The following is a 14,764-nucleotide window of genomic DNA, read 5'->3' as shown; positions in this document are numbered from 1 at the left end:
CACCATTTTTTGATGTAAATTCCTTGGTAGGAGGAATATGAATAGAAGCTTCCTCAGTTGGCTCATAATCAGAATCATCAGACTCAGAATTGACCTCAAGATGGTCTTCATCTTCAGACACATCCTCCTCTATTTCACTGTCGTGATCAAAGATTAGTTCCAGAGCCTCCTGTGCTGTCATCTGTTTATTTATGCTGCTCATTTTCTAAAGTTCTGACAGAGACTAGATCATATGTAGCTGCAGAGTGTAATGTTGTAGGACCCCCTTGCAGAGAATCTTTATATGTTTGGCTCTTCCCCTACTAAGTGATCACTCAGTGTGGGTGGAGTTTGCCTACGGGAACTTTTTCTGTTCCTGTGGGCAAACTCTATTGAGTGTGGGCGGAGTTTACCCACGGGAACAGAAAAGATTCCCGTCAAAAGTCATAACACCTGCATTCTTGCACTTACAGATGAGGTCACTTTAACCTCCACTTTGACTGCCGGGTCAAATTGACCCGAACAGTATCTGTGTAATAGTAACATGTAGGGGGGGGTTGCACATATGTGAAATGAACCATTTTTATTTTATATGTTGATTACTGTTATTAAGCCAAGCACAAGTAGTTTCATACTGAAAAAATACTTTTAACTATTTTTTTTATATATTTGAAATTTAAAATGGGTCAATTTGACCCGCAACATAACAGATGGGTTAAATGACATATGTCAGATTCAATGTATTCAATGCGTTGTTAAAAATAAATATTTCAATTCTCTGGTTGCGCAAAGATAAGAAGGACTTCGTTGTGTTTTAAGTGAACCGAAAGCTGCAGATAATGCCCGCCTGGTGGCGCTATTTTCCTTCTTACCCCATGTGAAACATGACCAAGATTATGAAGTAAAGAGTGGTACAGTGTCTGGTTAAAATGAAACAGTATCACGTCAATGATTGCCAGAGTTCTTTTTTTACTAAATGTAATATTCTTATAGTAACTAAACGCTTCTTCCATCCATTCACGAACGTTGTAATAACTCATTTATTGAATAAATAATGTAGCACATGCGCCCTGTTAATGAAAATTTGTACCGTGTAAGAAATAGTTTTAAATATGATCCAGGAACCGCGGGCTTTGCCAGCTTTTCCTCCCGGCGGTTTTACATCCTGTTCCGCAGCATTCCTCACAAGCGGTCAACAACATCCACAACAGCATTTTTAAGCGTACTGCTCGCCCCCAGCATACAAACCCCGTCTCCTGGCCATGGGTAGAGAGGAATATTAGTGTGTGTGTGTGTGTGTGTGTGTGTGTGTGTGTGTGTGTGTGTGTGTGTGTGTGTGTGTGTTGTTAGGCACTTTGAACTTCCTGGTTAAAATTTAACCTGTTTATTCTGCCACTGACGTCAGAGTGACATTTACTGCTTTTCTGTGTACGCCCTGTTCAGTGGCTTCAAAATGATTTGAATAAACTATTACAAATTATAATTTTAACCACTGATGCTATATATGTGTGTGTATTTGTATATGTGTAGGCTGCTGGGTGTTATCTGGTGCGTGTCCCTACCTGTTCAGTAGCGGCGCCGAGGGCGCGGCTCTGACGTCACGCCGGCCGGTCAAGCGAAAGTAAAAACTCGGCGCCGGCCTGCCACGATCGTACCTCGGGATGGCGGACGGCTGGGGGTGACGATGTCGCGGGCTGTCTCGCTGCTGTCGCTGCTGCTCCTCACCCTCCGCCCGCGGAGCGTCTGCGGGGCCATCCGAGTGCGCAGCTCCTCACAGGTAACTTTCTCCTGCCGCCCCCCGCACCTTCACCTGAACTCCGGAGTCTTCATCACTTCGATGTTGTATTAATCAGGCTATTTCTGTTTTATTAAGCTCTAATTTCCAAATGCCGTCTAATGTATAATGAAGACAAAAGAAGCAGAAGAAAAATCCAATTACAGCATCACCACACTGAAAAAAGTGAACACTGGTTAAACTTAGTAAAAGTTTATTTCAGCATTGACGTAATGCAAATGAACAGCTTACAGAAAGGTTGATTGTTTATTTACATTATGGCAATGCAAAATTATTAGGTGTGACAGATTATTTCAGTTTTTTAAGTTTAGCCAGTGTTCACGCTTTTCACTGCACCACACTCATACACAAAAGACTGAATTCCAAAAGACTGAAACACTGAATCGTGTTTCAGGGCTATGCAAACCCAGCCACTGGGGCCGAACGTGACAGTCCCAAGCCTGGGCAAAGGGTGAGGGTTGTGTTCGGAAGGGCGTAAAACTTTGCCATGTCAGTAGTGCAGGTGATCTCTACTGGAAAAAGCAGAAAAGCCTTTCCACTCCATTACACACTTTACTAATAAATAGCCTGCTAATTATGCACTGTACCACAGCAATGTAAACATCACCCAAGAAGTAACAAGGTCTTCATTCATTTATTAATATTATATGCATTAATCTAATACACAGTTTATATTAATTAGTCACTTTAGCCATCCTTTTAATCTGAATACAAATTTATAGATTTGTTAAAGATAATACATCATTACATTTTTTGTTGTGGGCTACTGCCAGCCAGGAGTGGACAGGAAACACATTTGCCCATTAAAACAAGGATGGGTCTAAATAACAGAATAGTTTTAAAAGTGGATTTTTCCCTAAGACATTTCAAACTCGTTTTCAGGGTGACGCTTCAATATCAATAATCTATAATCTGTGTTAGAGTCTTAAAACCCTGATTGGTTTTGTAGCGATGATCTGGGTATGCTGAACTCCAGCAGTGCTGTAAAGGACTCCTCTCATTGTTCCTGGTCCCCAGGGTCAGTTAGTCTACATGTTGGAAGATGCCCTCCTGCCAATCCCACTACCCCCCACATCCTTGGACATCATTGGTATGAAAGCCAAAGCTGTTCTGTGCCCTGCAGAAGTCAGAGATTGCAAGCCTCATCTTGACATCGATATCCAGCTCGAAGTCCCAAGCCGTGGACAGGACAGTGATGGACCTGAAAATGAAGGGGGGAGCTCTGACCCCACATCTAAAAGATGTATGTCTGAGTGGGAACTAATGTGCTGCTGTTGATGATAAATAATGCAAATTATTTTAACTATTTTATTTTTTAGAAAAAATTATATTGCATTGACCTTTTCTGGCCTTGTTGGGCCCTCACATTTGTGAGCAAATGTATAGAACACTGATGAAAAGTGTTTGCATGGCAGGTAGACCTTGTTAAATCATTATATTCCTTCTGTTCCCCTAGATTATGTGAGAAAAACAGTGATTTCATGTTAACATTTTAATTATACTAATTAACCAAAACACCAGCTCAACAGAAACAGCCATGTCATACAATATAATAAACCATCAAAACATAATGTACCCAATAACCGTAGCAGTAGTAGTAGACTAGTGGGTAACACACAAAGTCACTTACTACTGTTAAGCAAGAAACTTAACCATGATTGTGTCGTGACTGAGGGCCGGAGGAGGAATGAAGTGCAGAGACAGTGGGCTTTATTGTACACCGAAACAAAACCAGGCACAATGCGCGAAAAGGAATAAAAAAACTAAACCCTTATGCATGTGACAGTTGTCAGGAATACAAAACAAGCACATGACGAGTAGAATGACCATATTAATGGAGTTGCATTGTCCTGCTGCATGTTCCCTCCTTTTACAGTGCTCTAATCTCGGATGCCTAATCAGCGGCTGCTGATAAGAGCCCTGTTGGCCATTGAAGCACCCAGCATGGCCCAGCTGTGTGTGTGTGTGTGTGTGTGTGTGTGTATGTATGTATGTATACATTAATATACACACTTTTTTCTACAGCTACTGTGGAGGTGTGCTACACAACTCCTCCGTTGATGTCCAGATGCTGCAGGATAGAGTTTAGCTTTTCACCCTTTCAGCAGAATCCTGCTGCAGCAGAGGTGAACAGATGCCCTTTACCCTCATCCCCAGGATTTATCATTCAGAATATCATGTTTGATTTTCATCATATATGATTTTTTTTGTAGTGGCTACATTTGGTCCTGGAATCGGACCATGTAACCTATGGCAGTGTGGTGTTTTTAAAAGCTAAGGTCATCAACTCAGTCAACCAGACTGTACAAGTGCCCAGTGCAGGTAGGAATGATTCTCATTTCACCTTCAATTAATACATGACATTTAGTAATGTATATAATAATGTCATATACATCTTGGAGTGTTTGATTGTACTACATTCTTAGAACTCCTTTCATCCCATCAGAATTGCAGGGCAGAATAATGACTATTCTGTGTGTCTGTAGTAGTGTATTTTATTTGTATTTCATTTGTGAAATATAATTAATTTTGTCTACCACCTTTTCTTTCTTTTCTTTTTTTTAAAGTGAAGTGCTAGGATATGAAATTTACACCTTAGCTAGACAGAACACTTTCATAATCACATCCCATCCACATGAAGGCACCAGCTTGCTTCCAGGCTTTCAGGTCTGCAAGCTGGACCATAAAGAGCCTGGAGGAGATGCTAATGGGGCTGGGTGGTTCATGGTGAAACCTTGGTTGTGGATCTTGGCCTCTGGATGTACCTTCTTCCTCCCAGTTCGTTCCGTTTGGATGAACGTTTTTTTCCCTTTTTGGTTTTCTTTCATTTGTGGGGTTTCCCCTATGTGAACTGTGGGAATTAAGGACAGAGAACACTCCGGCCCCAGGTTTTAGGGCCAGGACCAGGTTTTGTTCTGACGCCTGGTGGTAAGCGGTGTCCCTTTCGTCGAAAATCCATTTATATTTCACACATGCTGACAACCAAGTCTATCGCACACATTCAGGTTAGGTTTTAAGTTTACTTTTTAGCTGACATCCTAACAGAAGTGATTGTCTAACAATGACAGTGACAACGAAAAGTGTCCTCTTCATTTAACCCATAACCCTTGGTGAGCAGTGGACTGCCTAAAAGGCAGTGTGTGGGGACGGGGCCTAAGTGGCGCCTTGATGGTTCAAACCGGCAACCTTCTGATTATGGGTCCGCTCCATTACCCCCCCTAGGCCAACCATTGCCTGACCTGACGTAAAGAAACTGCAGCATGTGCAGAAGCCCAGCATGTTGGGCTGCTTGGCACTGAATTCTAACACAATGAACATTCCTCTGCACCTCCTTGTTGCTTGTCTGGCCTGTATGATGGCAAGAATGATGCCGAAGCATGACTTCTTTCTTGTATGACACTGAAATTGATCAAATCTTGCAACTTAAAGTAAGGCCTTTATTACTATTTGAGAAATGTATCAGTAATCATTAGGAGTTTTCAGGCTGTTAATTTAGCTTGAAATAGCCCAAATATAACCATATTGATGTGGCTACTTTTTATTTGCTTAAATAAGATTATTATTAACTTTTCAATGTCTGTTCTTCAACTTTTTTTAAAATACTTTTCTAACTTCTTCTTTCTTGCCTCCACGAGGCACTGTGAATGAATTCTGTGTCTGTGACACAAGCGACATTGTTATCATCATTATCACTTTTTAAAGATCATTGTTTACAATCCTTATGGTGGATCAGGTTTCTTCCACCACACAATGCTTAGGTGCTGGAAGTTAAGTAACTATTTGCCTACAGGATATTTGATTATGCGCATGTATTTGCTTCTTCTGTTTGTAACATTCATCTCTGTCTATATCTGCAAGATTGTTCAAGACTGCATGCTGATTCAAAAGAGTGTGCTGGTAAGTGTAACTGCATTACAGCCTTTTATTTAAACACGTGCATTAATGAATAACTGTCGGTCATATTACTGACTATATATGACTGGAGCATGTTCTGTGATGTTGCACAGTCCCTCGTCTAAAATCCGAGATCAACATGGAGAGGCGAGAAGTCCACGTGAGGCTGGTCAGTCAGGACACCCATGGCCTGGGCCCTCTCCGCACTTGCCTGCGGCAGGGAGAGGAGGGCCACGCAAGCTGCAGGGTGAGTTACTGCCCACATTCACCACCTCATTCGTGCGTTGTTTACTTCACTCTTCTTTTACTCATTTACTTATGCCAATAGAATTTCTCAGTCAGCCGCAATATCCCGTTCTACTCTGTCACCCCCTGCCTGTGCATCAAGGTACTGCATAATGGTTTACCACAAAATCTCACTTAGGAATATGGTTTAGCATTAATGTCTGTGCAACTGTGTGTTTTTATCACCACTGTCAATGAATAAGGCCTGGTGGGAAAATGGATTCAGACGATCAAGATGCTATCCCTTCAGCCAGAGGCAGACATGGACCGAGTCTCTTACGACAGGTGGAGCCATGGTGGATCAGAGCTTTACTGAAGGTACTTATATGTCCAATTAGGTGATAGCCAGATAGGAGTAATACATGTGTAGGTCATCAGAAACATCATGCTCAGTGTTTGATGAAGGTAATGCATGAATGAACTGCATTGTAGACTCATTTGTTTTCTGAAATAATTGCACTAGTAATAATTGTCCTAGTTTAAAAGATTTAGTACAGATTTCTTTGTTTGCTTCATTCAGTAATGAAGAGGAACATGTGGGAGAACATTACTGTGTTCGTGGACCTCGGTGAAACCAATAATGGCACAGCAGTGGTGAGGTGGAACATAACTTCCCCTTGCAGTGTGGAGGCAGAAGTGTGTCTCTGTAATGAAACTAAAGAAACTAAAGGTGGATGTGAGGAAGTGAAGGGGTTCAGGCAGCATCTCAAGAAAAGTTCTGACTGGAGGGACGGCTTTTGGGTAAGTCAACATATTTTTTTTTGTTTGTTTTTTTAGAAACAATGTCATATTGTGAACACATATGCAAAAAGCAAAGATGGCAAACAAATCACAAAACACACAAATGCAAATGTGAAAAACTGTCACTAGCATGTGGCAGAATGACAACTTTTAATTTTCAAGCCTTGTGTTGTCCCCGTCCAAACCACACAGTAGATTTGGGGCGCCGGCACGTAAATTATGCAAAATTTCAAAAATAAGCAAAAATGTCTCATTTTTCATGACTAATGTGAGATCTGCATGGATTGGCACAAGTACACCTGTTTGGTGAAATCAATATGAAATTTTACACCATAATATACGCTCATTTTGATAAATGAGGCACTGTATGGTTGCTTATCTCTGACAGCTTGCCATTTTTCTAGATATCTGGGGCATTCGAGGGCGTCAACCCCCACCACCGATTGTGTGTGATGGTGAGATTTAACTCATAACAGCTACTTAATTTTCTTTGCTAGAAGAGAATGTGATGTGTTTATATCTCTTCCCCAGGTAACAGTGATGGAAAAGAGGCTTGGGACTTGGTGTATAGGACCAGAACACAGTAATTTCATTTCATGATCTTTTTCAAGTGAATGCATGGCTTCACAATTTTACTATAACAATCCCTTGGATATGGCCAATGTACATGATTTCATTTCTTACAGGCAGCAGATGGCATTGGAGTTTACCTATTGTCACTTTTCTGATTATTGGTCTTGCTGTTTTTGGACTATGTTTGTATCAGAATACAATGAAAAGTAAGCATTACAGTTCTGTTATTTACAGCTTCAGCAACATCTAATATAACAATCTCCATCCTGTCAAATTGGATTTATTTTATAATTTGTTTTTTAGAAAATGTATACAAATAGTGAGTTAATCTTTCTTTAATTTCTGTTTTTTTGTGCGTTTCATGACAGAGTGGTTAGAGAAGTGGAATAAGGTGAATCATTCTGAAGGTATGTTTTACCGTAACCACTGTTCATTCCAGTATGTCCAGTATCATCCCTCACATTCTCAGTCCCTCTACATTTGTCTCCTCACTTCCATCTCAGGAGCAAGGGGCCGGGTGCTTCTCTTACACCCCATGGATGCAAAGGAATCTGTGAAGGAGCTGGTTTGTCGACTAGGCACTTCTCTGTCCGTGTTGGGCTTCACAGTGTCTCTGGACCTGTGGAGCCACCTGGAGGTGGCATCCTTGGGACCAGCACCATGGCTCTTCTCTCAGCTGGACCAGTTGCAGGCCATGGGGGGGAAGGCAGTGGTGGTCCTGAGCCAGACAGCACGGCAGCGAGCTGAGGAGTGGAGATTAAATGGTTGGGCCGCGGAGGACTCAGTGTGCCCGTCTGATACCTTTGCTGCAGCTCTTGGATGCCTCCTGGTGGACCAGTTGCAGGGCTGCGCCCGTGAGCAATTTATCTTGGTGCAGTTTGGATGTGACTCTCCTGCACACTGTGAACAGAAGTGCTGCCTGCCAGTGCTTCTGCATGGGCTGCCGATGTACAACCTGCCCACAGAGAGTCAGGCCTTCCTGGCTGCGCTGAGTTTCAAAGGAACATTCACACGTGACTGGAATTGCCTGTCACACGGCCTGAAAAAGGCTTCCAAAGTGTTCATGAAGGAGCTACAAAGGTCTGAAAACAAGAAAAGCGATGAGGTGTTGTCTGGATTGGGTCAGAAATGTGAAGAGTCAGGGGCAACTGTTCCTCTGTGCGCAAACTGCTGATTAGATAAAATGCACTTCTTTCTTTGGGCCCAATAAAATAAATCTCTATAGAGCAGCACGTCTACCAGGAATATCCATGCAGACATGGGGAAAAAACACTGAAACTGGACTCATTTTGTGTAGATCTTTTCTCTATTTGTTTGAAAGAAAGCAAATTAATATTTAAACACGACTGTTCAAAAATGAGGGGTCATTTATTGTTATGACAAAAAAAACATTAGAAAACGAATAATCATCAAAACATTTTGTTGTTATTCCTACTGTCCATTCCAGCAGAAGTGTCTGTCGTTGTAATGTCATGGTTCGGGGAGAAGGGAGAGACACACTCGCTCAACATTGTTGCAAATAATGCTTTAATAAACAAAAGTAAAATGCAGCAATATCCAAATCAAGACATGCATGTAGCAAAACATACCAAAAGGTTCAGAATAATCCTTGCAGGTAGTGCTGAACCATATATCGAACCGAAATCGTGATTTGAATAAATGCAATTTTATAAATCTGAACAACTTTTGCACCCCCAGACCCCGATATCCATCAGTTAATATCAGGGTTGCTGCAGGACGCATGCGCAAACATGCTGGGTTGGCTGGACAGTGAGTGAGAGACTTTAGAGAGACTTTAGCTGCAGCTGCAGCGACAGTGCAGTAGGGAGAATGGGACCGAATGTCAAATGCAGCTGAATGGGCAGAGTGTAAAAGTTCAGACAGCAAAATAAAGTTTGCTGCCAAATAGATTGTGTTTCCTCTCAAAAAGCAGCAACTGGTGCTTAACACTCCTGGTAAAACAATATTGTTGTATTGTAGATGTCTGGACACTCTGAGACTGATAGACCAGCTTTTCCCCCATTCCTGCCCTGTGTGTGTTTCGAAGGGTAAGATCAAACACTGCCCACTTCAACATCTTGATGTATCGGGTGAAAATGCTTCACACTGCACATGCAAGTCCAATCACATTGCGCTCATGTCCCTATGTGACAGACAGTCATGCTGACCAATCAGATGTGGCCCATGTTAAAGCCACGCCCACTTAAAAGGAAGCAAGGATGCTCACTCTCTGCTTGTTTAATTTTTCGATGTTTTGTAACTGTACAATGTATAGTTTTTAATACACATAATATAGTGAATAATCGTAAATGAATGATCAGGACCCACACTGTGGGAGAGTCTAGTGACACCAGGTGCCACAGTTGTATTTGACATGTAAATGACTGTGTGTGCTGCGCTCCTCGTGTCCGTTCTTATTTATCTATGTCTATAACACTCACTGTCAGACCCCTAAAAATGAACCATGCAGTGATCCTTCCAAACCCACTTCGGCCAGCACTGTTCTCAGCACTGTTTTCAAGGCTGCAAATGGGTGACCCTTCCTATATGTTGTTGCTAATTTGGCAGATCTTACGTCTGAGAATTATTTATCATGTTGTGTGTTTTGTAATAGAAATAAATGTTGTACAGATAAGAAGAACAATCTTTTAAAAGACTTGTTTTTGTGGTCAGTTGGAGCTGGACGCTGCAGGGCTGTGTGTGGGTGCACATTTGTGCTCAGGAGGGAATTTTATTTATAGCACCAGACTCCGGTTACCTTCAGGAGCTTCTTCAGTCCCTCATGTTAGTTCTTATGTCCTGCCTAAAAGTGACAAATAATTGTATTTATTTATTTGCAATTAACGACGTACAGACAGGGTCATAGTCAGGCCTGCTTCATTGGTGAGTGTATTAAACAGATATTCAAATTTTCAGTATCTTCCAACCCATATGACAACATGACCAAGGGTCACCCTACTAATCTGTATTGAAGCTACTATTCAAGTGCTGGAGCTGTTCAAGGTAAATATGAAGTTATGCTGACTGAATACCTGAGTGATTAAGTGATTGAGTTGGAAATTTTATTTAAATGTATGTCTATACTTTTATTTCATTATTTTTATTTTTCATTTTACTAACTCTGAAATGTTAACATATCTTTAGTGATTTTGGTAAATAAAGAAATGCTGAAATCTAATAAATATTTTTCTACATTTGTTCCAAATCAATACTACTACTGAAAAACAAATAAAATATTTGAGGAAGTTAGATTAATGTTACCTGGATGCCAAACTAGAAGACCCAAATCTCACTACCATTGGGTCACTGAGCAAGACACTTAACCCTGAGGGACTGTCTCTGGAACTACTGATTAAGTCGCTATGGATAAGGGCGTCTGATAAATTCTATAAATGTAAATGGCCAGAACATTTTAGATAGTATTAACATTATATTAATATTATGTTGTTTCATCGAGCATAATTGTTCATACATGAAATGCAGTAGTTTTACATTTAAGATAATAAAGTTATTCTGCATCTCTAACTACCATAGGTCATGTATTTTGTAAAGTGTTTTATGTTAAAAACATAAATTAAAAACATGCAACACCTTTTCAGTGTCTTTAGAAGTGCTCCTCAGATGTCAACCTGACTGGAATTTATCCCATTTCTTGAGAGAAGTATCCTTTACTACAAGTTTTGCAGTATAAGAAGGTTGTTTTAGCTCCTGAAGCTTGATTTCCCCACCCGCCTTGAAAATCAGGCCTTAACCTTTGTTCTCACCAGTAGGAAGTAATGCCATCGCAACAAATTTCCTTCTCATTTGCTGTGGTGTTCTTAGCCTTCTTGACACCAGTTGTCTTGGTCCACAAGTGTCCGGACAGCTGCAGCTCATGTACAGGCCCTGAGAAGCACACATGTGTGAAGTGCAGAGCAGGCTGGAGCCTCCTCGCCGGGTCATGCGTGGGTGAGTGTGTGATGTGGGTGAAGCAGGGTGGGTTTCTTGGCTCCTGATTAAAGCCCCTCATCTCTTCACACAGATATTGATGAGTGTGACAGTAAGCTGAGCCACTGTCCCTCAGGCACATACTGTTCAAACACTGAAGGGTCATATGTGTGCAGAGGTTAGTACTGATCTCCATATTACCACTGCTAAGGGTTTTGCTTGTCATGTCTGGTCTTGTATTAGCAAATTTAATCAGAAATTCGGTATATTAACAATGTTAACGCAATCATCGTTGGTCAGCCAGATGGTAGAATGAATGAAGAAAAGTGGATGAGCTTCATTCTTTGGTGTTTGCAGTTTTAAAAGCTTGGTAACGTAGTGTAGGTAGAGGTGTTATTGTCTATTAGTCTCTGAACATAAAAAACACAGAGCTGACAAGAGGTCAACAGTGAGAAGATGAGCAGCTGAGCAGGGGGAGTAATGCCAGTCTGTCTTCTCCAGGATGTGACGTGGCCTGTGAGACCTGCATGGGTGGTGGTGCAGCACGCTGTAGAAGATGTTCCCGTGGTTACCAGATGGTGGGTGTGAGGTGTTCAGGTGATTACCTGCATCTGGGCCGAGCAGCACATGTGAGCGATCAGGCCTTCTGATAAAAATGCAGACTTTTATCTTTATGGCACTGAATGGATTTGTTTAAATTAACATAAACATGTGGTTTCTGCTCATGCCACTGAAGTTCAACCACATCTTCAGAATTTGGAGGTCAAAATCTTGAGCATGAGCAGAACCTTGGCCAGAACAACACACCGACAACACAAAGACTCAGCTTGTCTTTTTCCCATACTCCATTCTGGTGCAGCTCCTCTCATGGTTCATGATCTGGTTCTGATCATCAGTTGCCTCTTCTAGGAGCTTTTTTTTATAAGGGTGCTCTCACAAAACGTGTGTGATTTATTGTGAGTTGTTGGACTAGTACGTCAAGTCCACACATGACTGGTTTTAGGGTTTACATCAGTTCTCTTGTTTTGTGCATGAATCCATTGTTCTTAAGGAGAGGACAGATGATGTAACAAATCTTGAAAACCTCAAATGAGAAACAAAAATGTATTATGAAAAGTCTACAAACATTATCAGTGTTTTATTTTCCTATGCAGTTCATTCATGTGCACTTACCTATTTTTTTAGAAGGTAGCCAGGTCTTATTCATTCCAAACCGCTACTTGAGGGTGTCACCAAGATGGCTGTCCAGTTATGATGCCTATAAGGCATAGACAGAATCACAACGAAACACCGAAATAAAGCGCTTAGTGTGTTTGTCAACCCTAACCCATCTGTCTGTGCTTCGGCTGATCAGGATTCACAATCACTGCTGTGTTTTTGGCCCAGACGTGGATGAGTGCAGTGAGAATGAGCTGGTGTGCCCAGGTCTCGATGAGTTCTGTGTGAACATGGAAGGTTCCTTCACCTGTCAGTGTGCCAAAGGGTTCCGGCGCAAGGATGGAGTCTGTCTACCGGTTCAGTCAGCTGGTGAGAAGCTGTCACACAGGTCTCCATGCCGTGATGTTTGCAAACAGGCCTTTTGCCTGTTGCTTAGAAGGTTGTGAGTTTATTGGCACTTGACGTGTCTGTCTTGAATTTCACATGTCTAGCATAAAACTACCAAGCATCTTGTTTTAACTACTGTTGAATGAACTTGTGGACATGGCTCTCTCTCTGCAGATGCTGTGAACAAGGGTCTGTTCGACGACATCCAGGAAGAGGAAGTCGAGGTCCTTCAGCAGATGTTCTCTGGTGTGTTACTCTGTGTTCTTGCTACATTGGCAGCAAAGGGAGACATGGTCTACACCTCAATTTTTATAGGTGCTGTTGCAGCCATGGCAGGGTACTGGCTCTCAGATAGAAGTGACCGGTTTCTGGATCGTGTATTGAAAAAGAACTAAAACTGATTTCCAATAGGAGGCTACTACCATGATCTATTAATTAGCGATGGGATGTTCAGGCTTTATTTTAAGAGCATTCCAGTGCTGCATAATTTTTTGTCCTGGCCTTGTGTTAGTCTTGTATGTTCCTACCTCTGAATATGATATATATGAATGGGATGACAATAAATATTGTTTGAATTCATTTGCTCTGTGGTGATTTTCCACCTTTGATGTGAATACGCAGTGGTCAAGGAAGACGTAAAAAATGTTGAAACATGCATATCATCTTAACTTGTAGACTCAACTAGTCACACAAAAATCCAAACTACCTAAACAAAACACAATTTTTAAGACACACACATAAATGAACTTCACCAAAAAACGTACATTTTAAATTGTCATACACAGTGTAAAAAAGCGCTCCCCTCCTGGCTGCGAGACCACCAAAGAGTGGGAAAAATGAATCAATGCAATGGTGAGATATTCTTGTGCTTACTGTCCAGAACATAATACAGTACACAGACCCCCTTAAACTTAACTCTTTGTTATATTGCAGCCATTTGCTAAAATCATTTAAGTTCATTTTTTCCTCATCAATGTACATACAGCACACAAGACAGAAAAACACATTAATTTAATTTTTTAAAATTTAAGTATTCAGACCCTTTGCTCAGCATTTAGTGGAAGCACTCTTTTCATCTAATACAGCCATGAGTCTTTTTGGGAAAGATGCAACAATTTTTTCACACCTGGATTTAAGGATCCTCTCCAGTCCTGGCAGGTTGGATGGTAAACATTGGTGGACAGCCATTTTTAGGTCTCTCCAGAGATGCTCAATTGGGTTAAAGTCAGGGCTCTGGCTAGGCCATTCAAGAACAGAGTTGTTGTGAAGCCACTACTTCATTATTTTAGCTGTGTACTTAAGGTCATTGGCTTGTTCAAAAGACCTTCCCCAGAGTGCTCAGGACCTCAGACTGGACTGAAGGTTTGCCAACTTTCAACTTTCTTCCATCTCTCGACTGCCTCCCTGGAGCTCAGCCACAGTGATCTTTGAGTTCTTCTTTACCTCTCCTCCAAGGCTTTTCTCCCCCGACATATCAGTTTAGCTGGACGGCCAGCTTTAGGAAGGGTTCTGGTCATCCAAAACATCTTCCATTTAAAGATTATGGAGGCCACTGTGCTGTTAGAAACCTTAAGTGCAGCAGAATTTTTTTGTAACCATGGCCAGATCTGTGCCTTGCCACAATTCTCTTCAGGCAGTTCCTTTGACCTCATGATTCTGGCATGCATTGTGAGCTGTAAGGTCTTGTATAGACAGGGCTTTCCTAATAAGGTCCAATCTGTATAATCAAACACAGATGGACTCAAATGAAGGTGTAGAACCATCTCAAGGACAACCAGAAGAATTGGACAGCACCTCAGTTAAAGGGTCTGAATACTTAGGACCATGCAATATTGAAAAAACATAAATGATTTTAGCAAATGGCTGCAATATAAAAAATAGTGAAAATGTAAGGGGGTCTGAATACTTTGCATATACTTTCAAATGTGTGTCTACAGTCAGGTCCATAAATATTGGGACATCGACACAATGTTAACATTTTTGGCTCTATACACCACCACAATGGATATCAAATGAAACAAGATG

At 41.4% G+C, this 14,764-nt stretch overlaps 2 protein-coding genes across 9 annotated transcripts in view; one reads left to right on the top strand and one right to left on the bottom strand.

Annotated features, from left to right (window-relative positions):
- The window catches only part of LOC114780167 (uncharacterized), a 31,773-nt gene extending 30,036 nt beyond the window's left edge, over nucleotides 1-1,737 (bottom strand). The window contains exon 1 of the mRNA XM_028967616.1: nucleotides 1,542-1,737. The gene's annotated coding sequence lies outside the window, so the exon portion shown is untranslated. The remainder of the gene's footprint in view (nucleotides 1-1,541) is intronic.
- Nucleotides 1,588-13,318, top strand: il17rc (interleukin 17 receptor C). Of its 8 annotated transcripts, none has more exons than XM_028967613.1 (20): nucleotides 1,588-1,756; nucleotides 2,792-3,017; nucleotides 3,800-3,900; nucleotides 3,988-4,096; nucleotides 5,633-5,671; nucleotides 5,782-5,915; nucleotides 5,997-6,056; nucleotides 6,157-6,271; nucleotides 6,474-6,694; nucleotides 7,099-7,149; nucleotides 7,226-7,277; nucleotides 7,381-7,473; nucleotides 7,636-7,674; nucleotides 7,771-10,051; nucleotides 10,184-10,270; nucleotides 10,867-10,928; nucleotides 11,035-11,215; nucleotides 11,289-11,372; nucleotides 11,696-12,721; nucleotides 12,914-13,318. In XM_028967613.1, exons 1-14 carry the CDS (start codon nucleotides 1,664-1,666, stop codon nucleotides 8,439-8,441), a joined length of 2,004 nt encoding a protein of 667 aa, XP_028823446.1. In that variant the 5' UTR covers nucleotides 1,588-1,663; the 3' UTR covers nucleotides 8,442-10,051; nucleotides 10,184-10,270; nucleotides 10,867-10,928; nucleotides 11,035-11,215; nucleotides 11,289-11,372; nucleotides 11,696-12,721; nucleotides 12,914-13,318. The 8 variants fall into 8 exon arrangements, with proteins under 8 accessions (XP_028823446.1, XP_028823445.1, XP_028823443.1 ...); XM_028967612.1 differs by having other exon boundaries at nucleotides 7,771-10,150; nucleotides 10,242-10,270; XM_028967610.1 differs by having other exon boundaries at nucleotides 7,771-10,270; nucleotides 11,696-11,791; nucleotides 12,620-12,721.
- Nucleotides 13,319-14,764: the final 1,446 nt, after the last annotated feature.

This window comes from Denticeps clupeoides, chromosome 2, assembly GCF_900700375.1.
Source record: "Denticeps clupeoides chromosome 2, fDenClu1.1, whole genome shotgun sequence".
Classification (NCBI taxonomy): Eukaryota; Metazoa; Chordata; class Actinopteri; order Clupeiformes; family Denticipitidae; genus Denticeps; species Denticeps clupeoides.
Note: the sequence above shows the minus strand (reverse complement) of the source record. Positions and strands in the feature narration are given on the sequence as shown.

What these genes read in the sequence shown, in the direction of transcription:
- il17rc (XM_028967613.1), top strand. Translation starts at nt 1,664, where the DNA reads ATGTCGCGGGCTGTCTCGCTGCTGTCGCTGCTGCTCCTCACCCTCCGC. An exon ending in GGATCAGAGCTTTACTGAAG is followed by an intron (nt 6,272 to 6,473) that starts GTACTTATATGT and finishes TGCTTCATTCAG; the next exon opens with TAATGAAGAGGAACATGTGG. An exon ending in GTATCAGAATACAATGAAAA is followed by an intron (nt 7,474 to 7,635) that starts GTAAGCATTACA and finishes GTTTCATGACAG; the next exon opens with AGTGGTTAGAGAAGTGGAAT.